The 19788-nt window shown below is 41.4% G+C and overlaps 1 protein-coding gene across 1 annotated transcript; it reads right to left on the bottom strand.

The window, feature by feature from the left end:
* Window positions 1–409: 409 nt before the first annotated feature.
* RRAGD (Ras related GTP binding D) lies at window positions 410–19577 on the bottom strand. Its single transcript, XM_068677974.1, has 7 exons — window positions 19309–19577; window positions 14166–14461; window positions 13544–13743; window positions 12410–12524; window positions 7369–7511; window positions 5580–5728; window positions 410–3732 (listed from the first exon to the last, which is right to left on the bottom strand). The coding sequence occupies exons 1-7, from the start codon at window positions 19481–19483 to the stop codon at window positions 3581–3583; spliced, it is 1230 nt and encodes a 409-aa protein (XP_068534075.1). The 5' UTR covers window positions 19484–19577; the 3' UTR covers window positions 410–3580.
* Between the last annotated feature and the right edge of the window lie 211 nt (window positions 19578–19788).

Raw genomic sequence — 19788 nt, 5'->3', positions numbered from 1 at the left:
TAGAATCCAAACAAGATTTTGCTGTCAACAATCTGATTTCCCTAAATAATAGGACATAGATAAAGCAGCAGCATCAAAAATCACTATAATAATGTCATGCATATCATTCAGTAGGCAAATGCCGACATCCCATTTAAGACAAAATACCCCAACATTCAATTGAAGACAAAAATATTCTGCCATGACTACTGCAAATCAAAGGGACAGTACATGTGTTGTTAAAGCAAACACTTGCTACTGTGTGCCATGACCTGTTTGGGCTTATTTGCTTTAATTCTTCAACTTAAACTGATGTGTGAAATTGGAAGGAGGCTATAGGTCAGCAATTTTGGAAATATACCATTTGAATAATTTCTTCAAAGAAAAGAAACCGCTGCAGTCAGAATGAACTGAGACTTCACCACAGTACTGCAGTTTCACACGCAAGAAAACACAGAATTTTAGTTTTAATGAGGAAAAAAAAAGTTCCAGCACAAAACATGAGATCTCAAATGATGCACTTGAATTCTGCTTTATCAGAGTAGTTTTCTCCTGTTGATTACACTTCCATGCTAATGCACAGTATGTTCATGTCCACAGAATTTTAAAAAGATGCTTCAGTACTGCAGCATTTTAAATAACCACTTCCCACTGCACGTTCTGGGATGCATTTTAACTCTTCAGAGAACCCATGTCATTCACTACTCAGGGCTGCTACCTATAGAATTACTTAGAGACATCCTCAACCACAAGTTGTTTGAATCAATGTTTTAGTTATCCAGCTCCTGACTTCAAAGTGTTTGTGAGATACTAAATTGGTTTGGGTTTATTCTAAAAAAGTGTTTAAAAGAATCATGGCTAGGTTAGTAATGCCTCCCCGCGTTTAGGCAACTCAGATGACACTCAAAAATGGAGACTCACAGCTCACACATTTTGGAAGTATCACACGACTCAGGAACTCTTTACTTCTTGCATGAATTCTAATTAAAAAAAAAAAAAAAAAAAAAAAGGTCTCTCTACATTGATTTGTCAGAATTAGCTCTTAAAGCACATGGGGTATTTCATCCCTTTAAAACTAAAACCTCAATAAAATTTAGAAAGAAAGAGGAAGAGAATGAGAAAATGAGAAAAAAGTTCTTTAAAAGACAAACAAAACAAACCCTTGCATGCCTCAGTGCTCAATCACTTCAACTAGTACATGAAAATCTGAGTCACTAAACAGAAAATTACTCAAAAGTGAAACACACGAGTCATTGCCTAAACTGAAAAACACCAAAGTTAGAGTAAAATTAATGTTTTTTCACATTCTTTCAACTTCATAATTGAACATGTTTGAAACACAAATCTGAAGAAAATCATTCTTACTCTGACAATATCCAATTAGAAGATTTGTATTAGCTAAAGCCACCTCCACTAAATTATACAACGTAGTCAATGTCAAATTCTTAAGGGAACTTAATGGTAAATGAAAGGCTTAATTAAGTTGATAGTCTCTCTAGGTACATGGGTATGCATGACTGTATAGATCTCAGGGCAAACATGAGAAAACTCCATTCTTTAGGTAGCATTCATACCACAGCCAGTATAAGACACTTTTTAAATGTCTCGTCCAACAAATGATGCACGCTGGTAGCTGTTCTTCATCTCACATAAACCTGAATGGAGGGAAGGGAGAAAAACAGAGATTGGGTCACAATGGTGGGTCTCAACAAAACGAAAGACAAACGTGTGGTGGAAAATTCTGTCCGTCAATAGAAGTCCTGTGGACTGGAGAGTTGTGAAAAGGCAGCTCTTACCCACCATTTCTGGGGTGAACTCTGAAAAGAGCTTTACTTTAACTTAGGGGCACGGTCAGAGAAGCCACACTCACCTACGACAACAGGTGGTGACAGGACCAAAACCGAACTCCGTATTTTTGAAGTGTTCTGCTTTCATTACAGCTACAGTCATTATTCTTCACGCTGCCACCAGGACCAATACTTCTGACTACTCTCAACACTTCTCACCTTCCTCAGCACTCAGAACTGCGTTCCTGATCAAATGGTACATTATGCAGCCTAGATCCCTCTATTGACTAACAGCTATTTCCAAGAACTCCACGTATACTCAATAGCCTCATGCCAAAATGGCCAACTTGTTCCAGAAAGATAAGCAAGTCACGTGTACCAGGCAGCAGTAAAGGGCTTGGAAACTACTGTTTTTTTCTTTTGGCAGGTGTTTGTGCAGAGAGCCATTGCATTCAGTGCCAAAGAGCCCTCCTAGTTCCTATATTCAGTGCAGTATTAGAGCCTCAAGGTCTGTCCATGTGTCATATATAGCATACAGAAACTTTGCATTTGCATTCAAACCACCACTAAATTTAGCCTTGCTTACCGCAGGTTAAACCCTTCCTTTCTCAACAAAAGCCAGCAAACACTGGGAGCTCTTTGCTTGCTAGACATGCAGCGTTATGCCTTGCCTTAGCTAAGCCAAAACTTTCAAATTCTGTCTCCCAAACTATCAGCTAGGGGCAGATTATTGTAGGACTGAGTAAAGCATAGCTCCCCTTACCCATTTTTGGTGTGCTGCAAGCTGCCCTCCATGCAAGTCAGGCTCTTCCCACTCCCAAGAGCAACACCTCTGGAACACATGTGCAATTGGTTTGCAGTGTGACTGGGGAAAAAAAAAAAGCTCTTCTTCCAACTAGGAACTGAATAGCAGGGTGGAAAGGAAATACGCACAGATTCTTCACTGCACCAGCTGCAGATGTGCAGGCTCTCAAAACAAATTTAGTAATGTAAATTCGACCTTTCAGATACACCACCCTCCTCCGAAGCCTTATAAAAATACCAGTGCAACATAGAGCCATTTTACAAAACAGTTGTCTTTATAGAAAGGTATTTAACTGGTAAATGTGCTGAGGTAAATAATATAAATAGACCCAGAGGGCATTACCAGTGTTATGGAGAACTCTAGATGAAATTTGGCCAGAAACCTGTTTTATAAAAGCTAATATTTACCTACCAGTTATGATCCCTGGTAAGGTACTTATTGCTGTAATACTTCAAAATTATTCTTCAGATTATAAATCAAAAAATATATGAAGTTAGATCTGTATGAATGTTAGGTATTAGCTGTCACAAATTTTAAAAGGCCTTGTACCAAGTTTTCTTAATTGTTTACTAACCAATTCGATTGTAGCAGGTAAATAAACTACAGCATACATTTTACCTGACACCATGCATCAAAATCACCATAAAAACTAAGTTTATCAAAGTCCAACTCCACAAGGAAAACATGAAAAAGTGCAAATTATGTACCCAGTATTTCTGTCACAGCTGTTTTTTCTTAATATGGCATGAAAAAGGTTTACAGCATATATTAAGAAAATTCTTACAAGTGTTCACCTCAATGCTTATATATACAACATTTTGCTCAAAGTGCTCACTATATTAAAAAAACTGATTGGATAAAAATATTTAAACAGTGCTTTCTGAACATTCAGGGAAAATTCATATAATACATCAGTCCCACTGGTTTTCCTCTCCACGCAGTGCAATGAGATGCAGAAGTCACATCAACTTCATGAAAGTTTTGCTTGCCACAGTCTACAAAACCTCAGTTACAGTGGCATTCTTGGTGTCCCATTGGGAGCGGGTCTCTTGTTTTTTTGCATGTGGCTTTGATGTTTTCGAGATCTTACTACTTTCATTCTCACTTCAAATACTTCTTGTATGGCTTTCCGAAAACAATGAAAATTGTAGTCTATTAATCCTACAGAGACAAAAACGTTTTCCATATTAATAAAGACATTTGTACAAATTTTACACAAATCATGTAATGACAGATTTGTTTATATTCTACATTTACTGAAATACCACACTCCTCTTTCTCGAAGTCACAGTCCGTGAATTTTCTAAGCAATTTTTTCTATGCTAAGCAAAAGTATATTTGATAAATACAAGCAATTCAGTGAGCATTACAGTTCCATGCTGTATCCTGTATTAAATACACATATTAGTCTTAAGAGAAGATACACAGAAGAAGTGCCTTGGCAGATTACAAAGCTTTAAATTACTTAAGAGCATTGGAGAAGTGTTCAGCATACTACAATAAAAATTATTTCCCAAATTATGGTGTCATTTTGTGACTTTGCGTTACATAGGAACTGTGATAAAAATAAGTAGCACCTAGTAGTCAAAGAGTTTTCATTTTGATAATGCACAGGCTTTGAAATGGATACTCCATAGCCGTGTTCCCAAATAGCAGCCAGTTACACTTCGTTTTACACTGTAATTGAAAAATAACACGATAGCTATGTTGTTATACATACATCCATAGTAGGCAGTTAATATTAACCGTGTGAGTGGGTTGAATGTGATCCCACAGAAAAGCTGTAAAGCCATATTGGTAGTCACTCCAAAGACTTGCCGGGTGCTACAAAATGTCTAATACAGCAAAGTTTTAGAATTTTGGTACTGAGCTTAGGACCTCGTACAAGGTAATTGCCTTCTTAATCAAGCTTTCTTAAATCAAATACCATAGCGTTTTCCACCTAAATTTCCTTAACAGGAGATAATCCATATTTGAAATGGTTTAAATCCACTATGTCATGCAGATTTACTTTTTTTTTTTTTTTCCCCAGGATTTGTTTTCCCTCTCCCTTAAGTTCAGACAAAATATTATGTGGAAGTTTCCAGACACCAAAGTTAATCTGCATTATAATACTACAACTATACTGTTAAGGAGTACTGACTACTGCATGAAGAGTCCCAAACTATGTAAATAAAACAATCTGACAACTGTGGACAAAGCCTAATGAGCGTTTGCTCATCAAGGTGTATTTTCTGAAGCAGCCCTGTCAGTGGGTATGCTAAAATAACATTTCTTAGTGCAGAGATGAGAGGAGTATTGCATTCACAAACACACCAACTGGTGAATTAATCTCACAAGGAGGGGGAGGTCACAGGCCAAAATGACGGCTCATTCTTCCACTGTTCAGTTTCAGTCTCAGGACATGTGACAGAGGCCAGCAACTCAGTGACCACGACAGTCAGCAGAGTGATAATGAACTAAGCGTTCAGTATTGACCTTGCCCAGGGTCACATCAATACAACCAAGAAATGTTACACACTTTTAACTGCAAAATATGAAATAGAAAAACACGAAACATGCTTCCCAAATATGCTGCTTTTTAAAAGCCTTCTTTCAAAGAAAAAGCAAGAACATATTTCTATCAGCCAGTTTCAGTAAAGTTCCCTTGGTTATGGCACTCAAGCTGTTCCAAATGCATATGCTGGTACCGATAGGTACAAAGCAACGTTAGCCAAGATAAATTGACACATTCTCCTGTTGCAGATGGAAGCTTTATTGCACTGGATGTAAACTGTGTGCTTTCATACTAGAAAGCTGTCAAATACGTTTATGATTTCATCTTATCTTAATGTCAGCACAAATACCTCGTGCTTTCAAACACATTATGTAAGCTCTATCAAGTTGTACTTACCTTCAATATTTGCCATACAGATAGAGACTTTATCAGCTAATGACAATCACACAGTTATGCATTAATTCATTAGTATAAAGTAAGTGCAATGCAGTATCAGAAAATGGAAAAATACCTTTTCTCTCAAAGCTTTCTTCTCTGACGAAGCAAACAAGAGCAAGGAATTTTGTCACCTCTTTTAAATAAAGGACAGTTGTATTGTTCAGTTTTATGATTGCCATTGATTCTTTGTCATAAGGAGTTCCACTGCCATCATCTTTAAGCCTAAAGGGCAATATTCAAACAAACAAACAAGGTAAAACACCAGGTGTATTAACAAATGTATTTCCATATTTGTTCTTTCACCCAATAATCTCAAATTTTAAGACTTTTTTTTTTTTTTAATCTATCAGGGAAACTCTTTTCTAAGCAACCCACTATGTAAAAACCTATGTAAACTACATAGACATAGAGATTAAATAATTTATCCAAACACACAACAGATCTTAGATCTGGGGCTAGAAATCAGATTGCCAAGTATGTGAACTGGAGCCCTATTTTTTGCAAACCATTTACCACAAGGCTGTCTGCCTTCTTTTATTCAATGCACTGCATTACAACTTCATCTAAAACACGTGAACCACTAAATCTGTACTGATAATTCCAAATCCAACAACCTTGCTTAAGCAGTGGCAGCTGAGTGATAATTTAAGCCATCATGAGACCTTCCTCATGAGACACGTTGGCTTTTGCAGCATCATATCATGAAGAGATTTCTCTTTCACAGATGATGCCTCATCATGATCACTGTATTAGCTTTGGACCTTGTAATTTTACCTTCATTCCTGAATGCACACACAGATCTTGTTAAATGGGAAGTTATCATCAGTCTCCCAGAATAACTAGCGTTAATAATATATTAAAATAGCAAAACCCAGAGATGCTCCAGGAATGAAAAACAAGAAATTAATTCTAGTGTCATATCTTCAGTCTATACCTAAAAAACGTGACAGATTTCTGGTGGCAAATGCTACATGATCAAACGAAGTCAGTGGCAGAGAGACATTTTGGGATTATAATGCCCCCCAGGTGATGTTGTGCAGATAATAATTAAATGCAGTCATTTGAACTACACAGCTTTATCTTTGTACAAAAATAAAAAAGCTACAGAATCAGAATCCTTGACTGCACACCTCTTGAAAACACAAGTTCTTGTAGAGTTACTGAGGTGACCAAATCCAGTATCTGAAAGATACACAACTTAAAAAGTTTTACAGAGGTATTGAACAATTTGTTGTTCAAGTTCTGATGTTTATTGTGCACCTCCACCTCATACTTTCTCCAAGACTGCAACAAAAAACTGGTAGGAATCCCAGACTAACAAGGACTACCACGCTTTTATAAGCATACTGTGGATTAGCCCCCAAGTAATGCACTAATTCTTAGTGTGCCCCCGCCTGCTTCAGGAGCAGCTGGCATTGCACTGGAGCAAGCCATAAACACCAATATAACTTGCAAGGAAAGGAGCAAGCTACTCCAGAAGTTCCCCAGTTGCTAAAGGACACAGAGGGGAAGCTGAAAAAATACCAACATAACACAGGGAAGAGAGGGCAAACAATTGAAGGAAGAGTGAAGCAGCTCCCTGCAGCAGAGGCCACTAGCTATTAAAGTAAACAAAACTACTATAAAACTACTCACCACTCCTTCCTACAAAAAAAATAAAAAATACATAGAAAGAGGAAGGTCCTCACATGAGAGGCTGAACAGGGAACAGTTTGTTGCTGGCAGTTGATCTGCACCTCAGAGGCCTGCCATTTCCTCCTTCTCCCCTGCCCTGATAAATTACTCCTCCTCGTTATTGTTTACACCCACATCATTCCAATTTTGAGATCAGATTCCATGAAAGACGTTAACAATTTACTTACCCGTATATACACGAAATGTCAATCACAACATCTATCATATCACAGCAGAGCTCGTAAGTTTGCATATCCACTGGAGTGCTATCCGTTGCAATGTAGATCTTACTGACTACATCAAATAGAAATGCTTTTTCGATCCCAGAATTCTATTAAAAGAAAAAAGAAAAAGAAAATGTAAGCCACGTCTACAAATTACTACCAAGCTTTTTTTTTTGTTCCCCTACTTGCCTACTATACAAAAAGTTAGGCTGAGTAAGCGGGAGTTAATTTGCAATCAAGCTCATTTTCAAAGAACTTTAGAGCACTGAAGTATTTGTAGCAAGCTGTAATGGCTGAAGATCTTTCAATGTCTCTGCCTCTGAGCCAAGTCAGACTCCCCAGCTTCCTCTCTGGAAAGCATCTGGATAAATTACATTTATTTTCAGTGGAAAATGCGAGGAAAAATTCCAAGATTAAGATTTTGGTGTCCTGATTCTGATTGTGACAATGGACGTAAAAAGAACTGAACATGTAAGCTGATGGAAATGATGAAGAGGAAAAGTTGAGGACAAAAGAGGCAGTAGGAATCAGGAACTAATTCCTCAAAGAAAATGAGAAGCAGTCTCATCAGGGCCTGTAGCTGTTCTACTGCCTTGTTCCTTAGATCTTTTAGGATCATAGAAGAAAGACCACTGTTTCGATAGCACTCTCATTTTTCATGTGGAACTGGTGGTTAAAGTTATTTTTATGATGTCAAGGCTTGCTAGTACTACAACATCTACGCTCCTGTCATCCTGCCAAGTTGATCAAGACTCTCTCCATGCTGAAGCAGTATCGTATTTGCAGCTCTCAGAGGCTAGGCAGGAATGCTAGCTCAGTTTCAGCTCATACCCTTTGTGCAGATAAGGTAAACTATCATAAACCTCTCTTTCCTGGAGGGATAAAAAAAAAGGAAAATGTGTACTGTTTAACTGAAAGCCGCAGCTTTGCTTGCTCATATCAAGGGTTTGCACCTGGGCAGCTGTCCCAGGATGAACACAAAGGACAATTTCCCAGTATTGCTAAAGCTCAAGCTGACAAACATGCTTCATCATCCAAATACACAGGAAAAGAATCCTCTTTCTCCCATCAAACAATATTTTTTTCCCATATATGGGCTTCCCTTTCAGTATGGTTTGGGACTGCTGCCACAGCAGTTTTGTAACTGTCAAAAACACTCTGAAAAGCCATAACAAGTTTTATTAGTTACTGTTTCCTTTGTAGTTACAGAAATTTTCTTTTCCTTATTCTTTCTTTTCTAAGTGAGCAATTTAACACCTAATTAAGAGACTAAAAAGTAACCCTCACACTTTCCAATTCCTCTGAAATAAGCAGAAAGATTCCAGCCCCTGGTATGCCATTGTACGGAGTACAAAGGCAGCAGTACTTTGGATATTTTCATTTTAAAGTTTAATTCTTCTACTGCTGGACACACAACTAAGATTGGAAACACCCATCAATAAATCAATAGCAGTAACAGATTAAATTCTTGCAGTTCTTTATGGAACTTCATGTATGGCCCATTTCTGTAATTCATTAATAAAAAAAATAACTTTTCAAGACCAAGTACACCCTCTGGATATCTTATGTCCAGGAGCTGAAGCACACAATGTACAAGGAGACTCTGAGAGAACTGGGTTTGTTCACCCTGAGGAAGAGAAGGCTCATACCTAATGGGAGGGTGTGTGGAAGGCAGCACATCTCTTCTCCAAGCTACGGTGTTGAAGGACAAGAGGCAAAAGAGCTGAATTCGGACTTGATACAAGACAAAAAAAATGGTTTTTGGCATCAAGCACTAGAAGCATGACAACCTGAGAGGTTGTGGAGCTTCCATCCTTGGACATACAGATAAAAAAAAAAAGCTGAACAGGACCCAGCCATATCCAACCTGCTCTAAGTACAATAGTACTGAAGTGACAATATTGTAGCATCTAACAAGGAGAAGTGGCATACCCATCTCAGAGCTCTAGCAGCTGCAGCTTGTGTGCACTTGCAGTGACAGTTTAAAAGGTTTGTATCTTGAGAAGTCTGCCATGCCAGCAGTTACACGTGCTGGTAGCTCGGCATCCTAACTTAAACCATCATTGTCTTTAGCTGAAACTAATACATTGTGGTGGGATTTGCTGAGAAACCGGCACGCATTTGCTTCTGTCAAACTCTGTATGGTGACAGAAACCTCTGTGAAAGGGTAGGACGGGCTGGCAGTATTAGTGACCACTGAACTGTACCCACGTGACCTCACTGATTTCGTTTGTCAGGGTTTATATTATGCCTCTAACTACAAAAGCAAAGAATTTGCCAGAATGTTTGTGAGGAAATTTCTCAAGAAAAAAAGATACCAGTACAAACAGTGATTATGAAGTCATAAGAAGTCAGGAAACACTGAATAAAAAACCCCTAAAAACACTATTCAAAGAGACATTATATCATTAAGAATCAGTTAGGGAAAATAACAGTATGAAAGCAACTGTTAGGTTGGGTAAACAAGCCTATCCCTTTCCTTCTTTGGCCCTAATATGTTGTTTTGAAATGAACTTCAAGGATATCACTAGTCATTTGTAGAGAGAAATGAATTTTGGACAGTTAAACAGCTTTTGTGGAAACAGAAGATTTTGTGTACTATAGCTTAATTTATAGATTATTAAATTGTTAAACAAAATTATACTTAATTTTATATTCACTGTGATAGCTTACTGTTTTTAACAGCACTTAAAAAGAAAAATCCACATTCCCATGGCACACAACTTGACTGCTTGCTAAGGCCGTAGGAATAAAAAAAAAATAAATAAATAAACAGCCTTTCCTCTCTAAGAAGCCGGTAGAATGTTAGCCAAGATTTACATGGGTTCTGAATGCCAAACCAGCTATTACTTCACACTGTACAGACAGTTAAGACAAAAAAAAATGTAGAAGCAGTATTAGCATGCTGATGGATGCTCAAATATACAAGCTGTACAAGCTAACACACTGTGCCACTGTAAAAGTGGTGTAAAAACCTGAGGTGAACTCAGGGGTGATCGTAGATCTATTTCTGTAGTCACCAGCTTTTGTGTTGGAAGTGTTCGTGGCATAAATGAAAGCACATCCTCATGAATGTTGCTACAACTCGCACAGGAACACCAACACGCCCACACTGACACCCGACACACTGGCTTCCTGAGGCAAGGCATGACCAAAATCTGTGTCAGGATTCCTAACCTGACTTGTTGTCAGTAAGTTGCTAAAGTAAAGAGGCGCCCACTAATTCTACGCTGGAGGATGATGTTTAGTCTTCCTAAACTTCTTATTAAATCGAGTCATTCCAAGTCTCCTGTCTACAGACACAAGATGCTCTTAAAAACAGAAGGCAAGCACACTGAGGACACAGCGATGTGGCGATGTCTTGCTCTACACCACTACCAAACTGGATTATGCTCTATTTGGAGCATACAAACACAGTCTGAGACTCCTGCCCCTACCATGTAGGGGAAATATCTCTCTCAGAAGCACTTCTCTGAACTTCCCATTCATTTGAAAGAGTGGCTCCTCCTTACCAATTACACCTCATATTCTACGTGTTATGGGACCTTCCTCAAGGGTGTCCCAGACGCACAAGCAACTGCCATCATCCAGAAAACTGCTCGTGCTCAGTTCATGTGGTGGTTTGGTACAAACAGTGAGGAGACCCCATAAAGAGATCAGACTTACAGTACGAGTGACTGAGGTGGCTCTAGCACCAGGACAATTACCATTCAGACAGCCCCCTCGTTAATACTGTGCAGCATATTCAGAATACTATCGAATTGCTCCAGAGCTATAATCATCCTCCTTTCATTATTTTTCTATCCTAAGTGGCTGGATGATAACTGGCGTACAGTCCGGCCATTTTGGTGGAACCAGATCTTTGTAATAAAACCTTCGATATGAAATGTCATCATCGATTGCCTAATAGTAAGAGAATAAGCTTTGGAAAGACATTCCTAGCTCCCCCATGTCAGCAGCACATCCAACTCCCTCTCCCTCAATTTTCACACCCCACACTGAGAAACTGTGAAGTCTAATTTTATCTTGCAGGCTGTTGAATGCTATTAAGTAAGTTTCATTACTTCAGAATCACAAAAAGGCAAAACAAAACGCCTTGCTTGGACACTGAAGTTTGACAAATTAATGCCAGATGCAAGGTGCAAAATCATAATGCTGTGAGAAGAAAAGGTGCAATTTTTGGAGCTGGATCCATGACCACCAGAAGGAGTTCCCCTTTCTCACGAACTACTGACTGTGTTCGCCTTTGCTCATGGCCACATGTCCCTACCTCTTATCTTGTGCCCAAACAGGAGCGTGTTGGACTCTTCCATTAAAAGCTTTTGACTAAATTAAACCATCAGAAGAACCGGACGGCCTTCTGCTGTGTGAGCATGTGTCAGAGTGACTCCAGAAGGGAACAGGCATGTGTCACAACCAGCACAAAAAGGTAAAGGGAGCACACGGCCAGGAACAGTGGAACAAGCAATTACCTCCACAGTGGTAACAAGCCATTACACAAAGCTCCCTAACTGACCTAGGAGTAACTGTGGAAGCTCTGAACGCTGTCATGGCCTCTACCTCTAAAAACATTAGGATAAGAAGATTTTCTTGAGAGGTAAACTTCAAAGTAGAATTAATTCTAGGATGTACCATAGCCAACTCTATGTAAGAGGTCAGACTAGATGATGCTCCTTTAAGAATTTATCTGCACAAATTCCAAGTAGCACTTAAGCAATGCATGCAGCACAGACCTTTGCAACATTCACCTGGATACATGAGCAGAGAAGTGGTGGCTGCTAACCCACTGTCATTTTCCCTCAGGAAATACTAGGTCTCAGCAGCACTGTTAGACAAACAGGGAGGTGAGGCCTAGCTGCAGGTGGGTGCCTTCCATCTAAGCTTTGATCATTTCTCTGAAAGCTCACAATGTTCACAATCTCTCAGCAGGCAGTGAACAGAACAGCTGAACATGCAATGTTGGACATAGCTAGGTCTACAGACAAAGTATGTAACAAGTACTTACTGAAATAAAGATGTTAAGCAGATTTTCCAGTGTTGGGAGCTGTGGAATCAGTTTCTGTACCACTTTGCTAAATGCTTCAAATATAGAATGATCATATATGCTTGTCAGATAAAAGCTGGAAAAAAACGTCACCACATTTTCCTTTTAGCCACATACTGTGAACACGATGTACCTTTCATACTATGAGTGAAATGAAATATTGTCAAACAGCAAGTGCCTGCAATTACACAATTACCCCTTGTGATAAAGTCACATGTTATGATTGAAGCACAGGACTTCATACAGAAACTAAATTCTCAGGATTATGCTTGGCATGGGTCTACGCATCTCTACATGACCAAAAAAAACTAGACACTGCAAATTAGCACCTGATGGAGAACTTCATGAAGCAACTCCCACCTTGGTAACCTTAGGAAAATATTTTTCAAATTGCAGGAGAGGAACATTACTGAATAAGCCTGTTGTGACTCACTTTTTGAAAGCTGTGGTCCAATTTAACAATGCAACAACACCATTTTTTATGAGCGCATGAGGCGGCATGTCAGCAAAACAGGTCTCTCTGCTTACATGAGTATTTTTACTTGGCTTTAAGGGCTAAGGATGACATGAAAACTTCATGTTGCCTAGTATCCCAGTCTGCATCAGTCCCTTGTTTTTAACTACTTGCTCCAATAATCTGCTTTAACACCAGACACAAGGAAAAGAGAGAACACCTGTTTTCCCACGTGGCTCTGAGAAGGCCAAAGCAGTGAGGACTAGTGGTTGGGAGGGGGCTGTGAGGCAGAGGAGGGGTTTGAAGGAGACAAAAGTGATGTAGACAGTGTATACACTACCAGCTGGTTCCACTGCCCATGGTTCTTACATCAAGACAGCAGCTGCAGCAAAAATACTGGTAGGACTTCGGCATATTTGTTGTGCTTTTAGGCACTTTCCCTCCTTATCTTGCCTTCCAAGGCAACACTCAAAAATAAAATACTTTGTTTGGCTCAGGTCAAATACAGTATCTGTGACTAATTTTTTCCTCCATATGTCAAAATCTCGTTTCCCACTACTTCAAGAGAATGCAAAATAATATCTTGTTAAATAAACTGCTTTTCTTCAACTTAAGGCTCTTTGTACAGCAGCTTTTCTCACCTGAGGTGAATTTTCTCCAATCCAGCATCTGCAAGGTCATCATTTGCCCTCTGGTGAATATCTCTTTGCGTTTCAATCTTGTGATCATCAGATAAACCATCCACTTTATGGATAAAGATTTCAAAGTTGATGTCTGGATTCACTTTATAGGCTCTGGTCACAGTAAGATGCAGCCGAGCTAATGCTTCCATGTAATCATCCTAATGAAGGAAAAATAGAAAACCTAGGAAAGTTCTTTAAAACAACTGAAATTTTACAATAATTACTTTTAGAAAATGCTACAGCTCAACAATGAGTATTTTATTTCTTATGACAGACAGCAGCCTATATCTAGCAAGTGCACCAATTTCTCGCTGTCAGCATTTGGGAGTCTGAACAAGAACCTTCAAACGCTAAAGCAACCTAGTTAACTGTTTCAAACATCTTGCAAAGGGAGACAGACTTAAAAATAACCTAGCAGCTTTTCAAGTTTTAACGACTTTTTTTTTTTAATGTGTGTTTGTAACCATAAGTTATTTATTTCCTTTGGAAAAATCTACACGTTCCAATCTATCTGCCTGTTGCTGAAGGAAGAAGAGACAAAAGTAGTTTAAATGCACCCCCCTCCCCTTTTTCTTCTTACCTGAGAGTCAATAACAAATATCAGTGCTCCAGTGCCTCTGAAAATCATCTCATAGTCAAACGTAGGGTCAAAGAAGTCAATTTGCCCAGGAAAATCCCATATCTGAAAGTTGACGAAGGAGCTGTTGGACACGTCCTCTCTGCAGATCTTGTTTGTGCTCTCCAGGAAGAGGGTCTCATTCGGTGACATTTTGTGAAAGACAACTTTCTGAATGGAAGACTTCCCACTTCTTCTCAAGCCCATGAGCAGGATCCTTGGCTTAACTTCGGTACTGAAGGGATCGTTGAAATCCAAAACTGAATAAAATCATGCAAGAAGAAGAGTAATATAACAACATAATTAGTGACTGCCGGACCATATGTATTGAACTTTTTTTTTGGCCATTTTTATTGGATTTATGCAAATATTGCCAATTTTTAAACTTAGGGAGTGGTCCTGCAGACATTTTAACTTGGATTCTTTGCCCCTCCATACACACCATCATAAAACCTACTTCTCACCTGTAACAGAGACTGCAGAAGGTATGATAGCTCAGTTTCTATTGAGAAAAGAATATCCTTTCCAGCTATCCTTGTCAACTGATAGCTAGGTCATGAAAGCAAGGAGCATGTTTGTGTTAGTTATGTTTGTGTGACTTCAAAAAGCTACGTGAAGGTTTCCTTCCTTTAAAAAAAGGAAATCACACATCCCAGGAGCTATAGGAAGAAGACAACTCAGCAGGCAGACATTTCCTCTATGGGAACTCAAAATAGCACTGAGCTCATTTGTAAGGTAAAGATTTCACCCACAGTTGAATAATTTGTGTTACTTATCAGATAACAGCATCTTACAGACTGTAAGCTTACAGCATATCCCTCACCTACGTGTAAAACAAATGCTTGGGAACGAAGTGGTTCAGTTGTGTTACCTGCCCTAATTTGAAACTGGTGTGACTGAAGCAGAACATTCCCGAGTGCTGGGGCAGGCTGAACACAGTAGCTGTCAGGCAGGCCTTCTCCCACCTACCACATAACAGACTATCCAATGTAACTCAGGGCACTGTGTAATTGTGTTTCTCACTCTTCTTCTGCTAAGGTGAATTTTGAGTTGCAGGAAAAGAGAAACACATTTGTTCAAACAAACATCCTTCATACATATGCCCTGCACACTTCCAAGGGATCATTTTTACTCCAAGAGTACCGAAATCCAGAAGCAGCAGCACAGAAGCAGCAGTGTGAGGCTGCCCATTTATCACATAGCCCTGCGGACTGAAAAACGCAGAAAGCTTGGAAGGGTCTTTTGCCCAGGAGAACAGTTTACGCCCACACGCAGTTATCAAATCTGTTCTAATCTGTTCTCACGTGAAAGCCAAGCAGGATGTGCCCACCAGGAATGTCCGGAATCTTGTTTGTGTCCCTTTGTGCCTCCTGAGCGTTTGTTATCCAGGAACTGGGCTTCACAACTGGCTGGCAGTGTGTGCACAACATCCATCCCCCTGGCACCACCTGCTGGCTCAGGAGCAGCCACGCCACTCAGCGTGAGCCCAGGGCACCCCAGTGACGGAGAGCACAGGCAATTAGGACAGAACTAATTATCTGTAAGATCCTGTGCGTTTTAAATACATTTGAAAGGCCTTGCCAGGTCTTACCACTTACTGTGCTCCTGTCAATTGCCACCTACGGATGCAGCAGTGCACAGATGAAAGCCTTGAAGCAAAACAGCAGCAGGGTGTTGGTAAGGCAGCAATGGACAGGTCCTGCTGATCCACAGGCAGCGGCATTTAGGAAGTAATAAACTCCAGACAGCACACTGCAATATCATCACCACCAATATCATCTTTCTGGGACTGCAAGAAGCATGTGCCTACAATAATTCACGCTTACAGAGGAATAATAACAGGGATAAAAATAGGACAATCTGACAGTGTTTTATGTTCCGCAGGGCACAGGCTTGTCAAGGAAGCAAACCAGTCACAGGATTTAACAGTTTCTTTCACCCTACTCTCTTCTTCACCCCACAAATTCTCTACAGCTGCCAAAACTATAGCCAATATTTCATTAACTTTCATATATCCATACATCCTGAAATTTGCACCTTGACTGTCAGGAAGGAAAATATTTATTCAAGCTTTACAAGACCTGGTTTGAAGAAAATTCTTTATAAAGGCATATAAGAAAACCAGCCTTTGGGTCAATGCTTTATTGCACGTTTCAAAGAATGAAGAAACTCCAATTTGCTCTGCCCACACCAGAACTTACGAAGCCCAGTTTGCCATGGATTTGTACTCTGTTTCCCTTTCCTCTTGCCACTACGACACCAACTTCCCCTGCATGTCTTATGACACATCCTCCAAGTAACAGATACGGCGTGCTGTGGCCGACCTGCAGCTAGACACGCGCTGACTGGCTCGGCACAACGCGCGTGTGCTCCGCTCAGCCAAGTGCTGCCGCAGCAAACGTGTGCATCTGCTTGCCTGTCTCTCTGAGGACGCTTTCACTGGGGTCTCTCCTCTCTTCTGAGAGCTAGTTTTCATCAAACTTGCATGAACTTTATCATCTTTGAGGCTTCTTGCCTTCAAATTCTGGTGAAGGTGGTCAGTAGTTTCCAAAGTGCTGACAGGTCATGAGACCAGTAGAAGAGAAGCCAGCTATAAATCATTCCCTTTCCTTTAAGGGATAAGCTAAGAACTCAAGTGTATCTAAAAAAATATATTTAAAATAACTTGGGGCTTTATATTGTTGCTGTATTACATTTTTCCAGGCAGATACATTTTTATCGATCATAATCCTTACTAGAAAGGAATTGCTTTATCCCAAAACCATTGTAAAGAAGCAAAGCTGCAAGTGCACACAGTTACTAGCAAGCAGAATGCCATCTCCTCTGCTAGTAAGCCTGTTACTTAGCCTTTGAAATTCTGCCAGCTGAAGACAGAGAAATGTAAATTAATATTATCCAAACCTGACTAGATAGCAGTGCTGCTGTAGCACTTTCCTTGGAGAGAGAGTTAAGAGATTACCTTATATGTAAAGGAATTGGATGATGCACTGCCTGCCCACATTCCTTTCCTGAGTGCATGACAACTCCTTCTTTAATTTGCCATAGAAATGCCAGTAGATGTAGCCTTGCAACTCCCCAGACTAGGTTACTGAGTGAGATTATAATGGGCGTAAGAGAAACACTGAACTGTGCTCTATCCCATAATGGGTAAGATAATTTTCCATCTCATTAGATGAAACACATTTCCTGCTTCATTCACTTTTGCATAGAATAAAATGTCATAAAATGGCAGTTTCTAACACTTACCAGCAGCCCTTCACATTTCAACTTTTCTAAGCGGCCATTAAGAACAGAAGTCTTGCTGCTGGTTCTAACTCTTCAGTTCTAACTGCTGGTTGGAGGCCAGAGCCTTTGAAGTATTCACAAATTAATTTTAACAAACCTCAAAGCACTTTCCCAACACAAAAGGACTGCAGTTACAGTAATCTGGCCAGGAATTGGGTGATGTCCTTGCTTACGGAGCGCAATTCGTGTGTATTGCAACACGCAGAAGAGCCCAGCTCTGAAGAATCGAGAGCTGCACGAAGCAGTCCCGACCTGTTTCACCACGACACAGACAGTATCAATAATCCAACATCTCCTTCACATTATTCAAGATGTTCACTGATTTTTTGGAAACCTGTCCCAAATTTCCTATCAATTTCAGTTACTTTTCAGAAGCCTGTGGCTATCAGTGCTTCACAGCTGTACGTGAAGGGGATGCTGTGGTGGCAGGTGTACTCTGAGATCTCACCAGTATCAAGGCTCTAGTTCTCAGCTCACCTGCTCAGGCTATGCCAGACCAAAAGAGAAGTTTTTGCTCATTTTATCATGCACAAGATAACAAGCCTGAGTCTAGTTTCAACTCATAGAGCTAATAATGATTTATGGTAGGGTTGTATTTTTGCCCACTAACGCAATTCAATTATGCTATTCTGAAGTTTTCACCCTTTCTGCACAGAGGAGAACGACCAGTCCCATACTTCCCACTCCTGTGCCTACAAGGCCCATTCATCTCATGGCATTTCCAGTGCTACTGTCTGCAGCTGTGACGCTTGCAGCATGCTGTCAAAACTTATGAAACACATGCATTCATACACTGGACATCTTCAGCATTAAAGATGGCCCTTAGCCTAAGGAGTTAACAGAAAAAGCTTATATGCAATCACCCATGCTGTACAGCTCCTGTGGGTTTATGAACATTGCAGAAATGCCTGGTGGAAGGAAATTCTTGCGGCCAAAGAAAAACTCGGAACCAGAAGACCTGGCTCTCCCCTGCCACAAGTGTGGCACTCAGCAAGGGTATGACTTGCGGAGTGTCTGAGGAAGTAACCTTTGAGGTTTCCTTGCTTGCAAATACGTTTTAGTGGAGCACATCAAAAAGATGACTGGGCTTTACGTGAACCAAGCCTTTAAGGTCTTTGAATACAAACCCATGTATAAAGTCAAAAGACGAAGCAGTCATTTCAGCTCAGGTCAGAGACAAGAAACCAGCACAAGGTGGGAGATGGCCAACATGAAGCTCTGAATTTTCCAGTGTGCCCACAAGCACAGATTACATTTTTACTTTCAGCTCTGGCTTCCCCCTTCACTTTCAACAGCCACGCATGGAGGCTGTCCTCCTCGCACTGCCCTTTCCATTACTCCTCTGAAATGGAAGAGAAACGCTGAACTGCGAGGCTGTGACGCTGGATGTGGGACTGCTCACCGTACAGCCCTGGGAAGGGGTAGGGCAGAAACTGGGAAAAGGAAAGCCCCAGAGCCCTGCAGCCCGGTTAGGTACAAAAAATCAAAATAAAATTAAATGATCCAAATCTCACGCTGCTTTTTTTACCCCTCTTTCCCCAGATCCGGAGCTAACAGAAGGCCAGGGGAGCCGGAGGGTTAAAATAAGCCTCGCCTTAATCCTGCACGGGCTGCCTACAGCTAGCCGGGACGCACAGGCACAGGGCTGTTCCTATGGGGTTCAACATTCACAGCGTCACTATGGCGAACCACCCCCATTTTTTAGCCATTTTTGTTTAATTTTCTGTTAGCGGGGAGCTGCCCCGGGACAGGGCCTGGCAGGGCCCCGCCGAGTGACAGCCGCAGCTGCGGGCCCGTCCCCCGGCAGGCCGCGGGCACTCACACGCCTCATCGCCGCCGCTCTCCGCGTCCCCGTCCGAGAACGAGCCGGCCCCGTCGGCGTAGCCGGCCAAGCCCGCGATCTCCTCCTCCTCCTCTTCCTCCTCCTCCTCCTCGTCCCCTTCTTCCTCCTCCTCCTCCTCCTCCTCCTCCGGCAGCTTCCTCGGCGCCTGGCTCATGCCGGCCGCGCTCCCGCCGCTCCCCCTCTGCCTGCGGGGGGGACCCGGGTGCGGCGCGGCCGCCGCTCCCCTCCCGGCCCCTGGCGGCCCCTCACGGCCCCGCCGCTGGGCGGAGCGCGGCGCGGCGCGGCCCGGCCCGGCCCGGCCTCAGCGCGCGGGCACGCGGCGAGCGCGAGCGCGCACGCGCGGCCCCGCCGCCGAGTGGTGGAGGGCGCCCGAGCTCTCCTCCCAATCCCCCCCACACACACACCAAGGCAGTCCTGTGAGGCAGAAACACGGCCGTTAGGGGTGGAGGAGACCTGTGA

The sequence above is a fragment of the Anas acuta genome, chromosome 3 (assembly GCF_963932015.1).
Source record: "Anas acuta chromosome 3, bAnaAcu1.1, whole genome shotgun sequence".
NCBI lineage: Eukaryota > Metazoa > Chordata > Aves > Anseriformes > Anatidae > Anas > Anas acuta.
This window is presented reverse-complemented; position numbering and strand designations above follow the sequence as displayed.

Excerpts from the sequence above, each read along its gene's own strand:
- RRAGD (XM_068677974.1), bottom strand. The coding sequence starts at position 19,483 with ATGAGCCAGGCGCCGAGGAAGCTGCCGGAGGAGGAGGAGGAGGAGGAG. Across the intron at positions 13,744-14,165 it reads TATTTGTTATTGACTCTCAG|GATGATTACATGGAAGCATT; the intron begins GTAAGAAGAAAA and ends TTCCTTCATTAG. Across the intron at positions 5,729-7,368 it reads GACATTTCGTGTATATACGG|GCTTAAAGATGATGGCAGTG; the intron begins GTAAGTAAATTG and ends ATTGCCCTTTAG.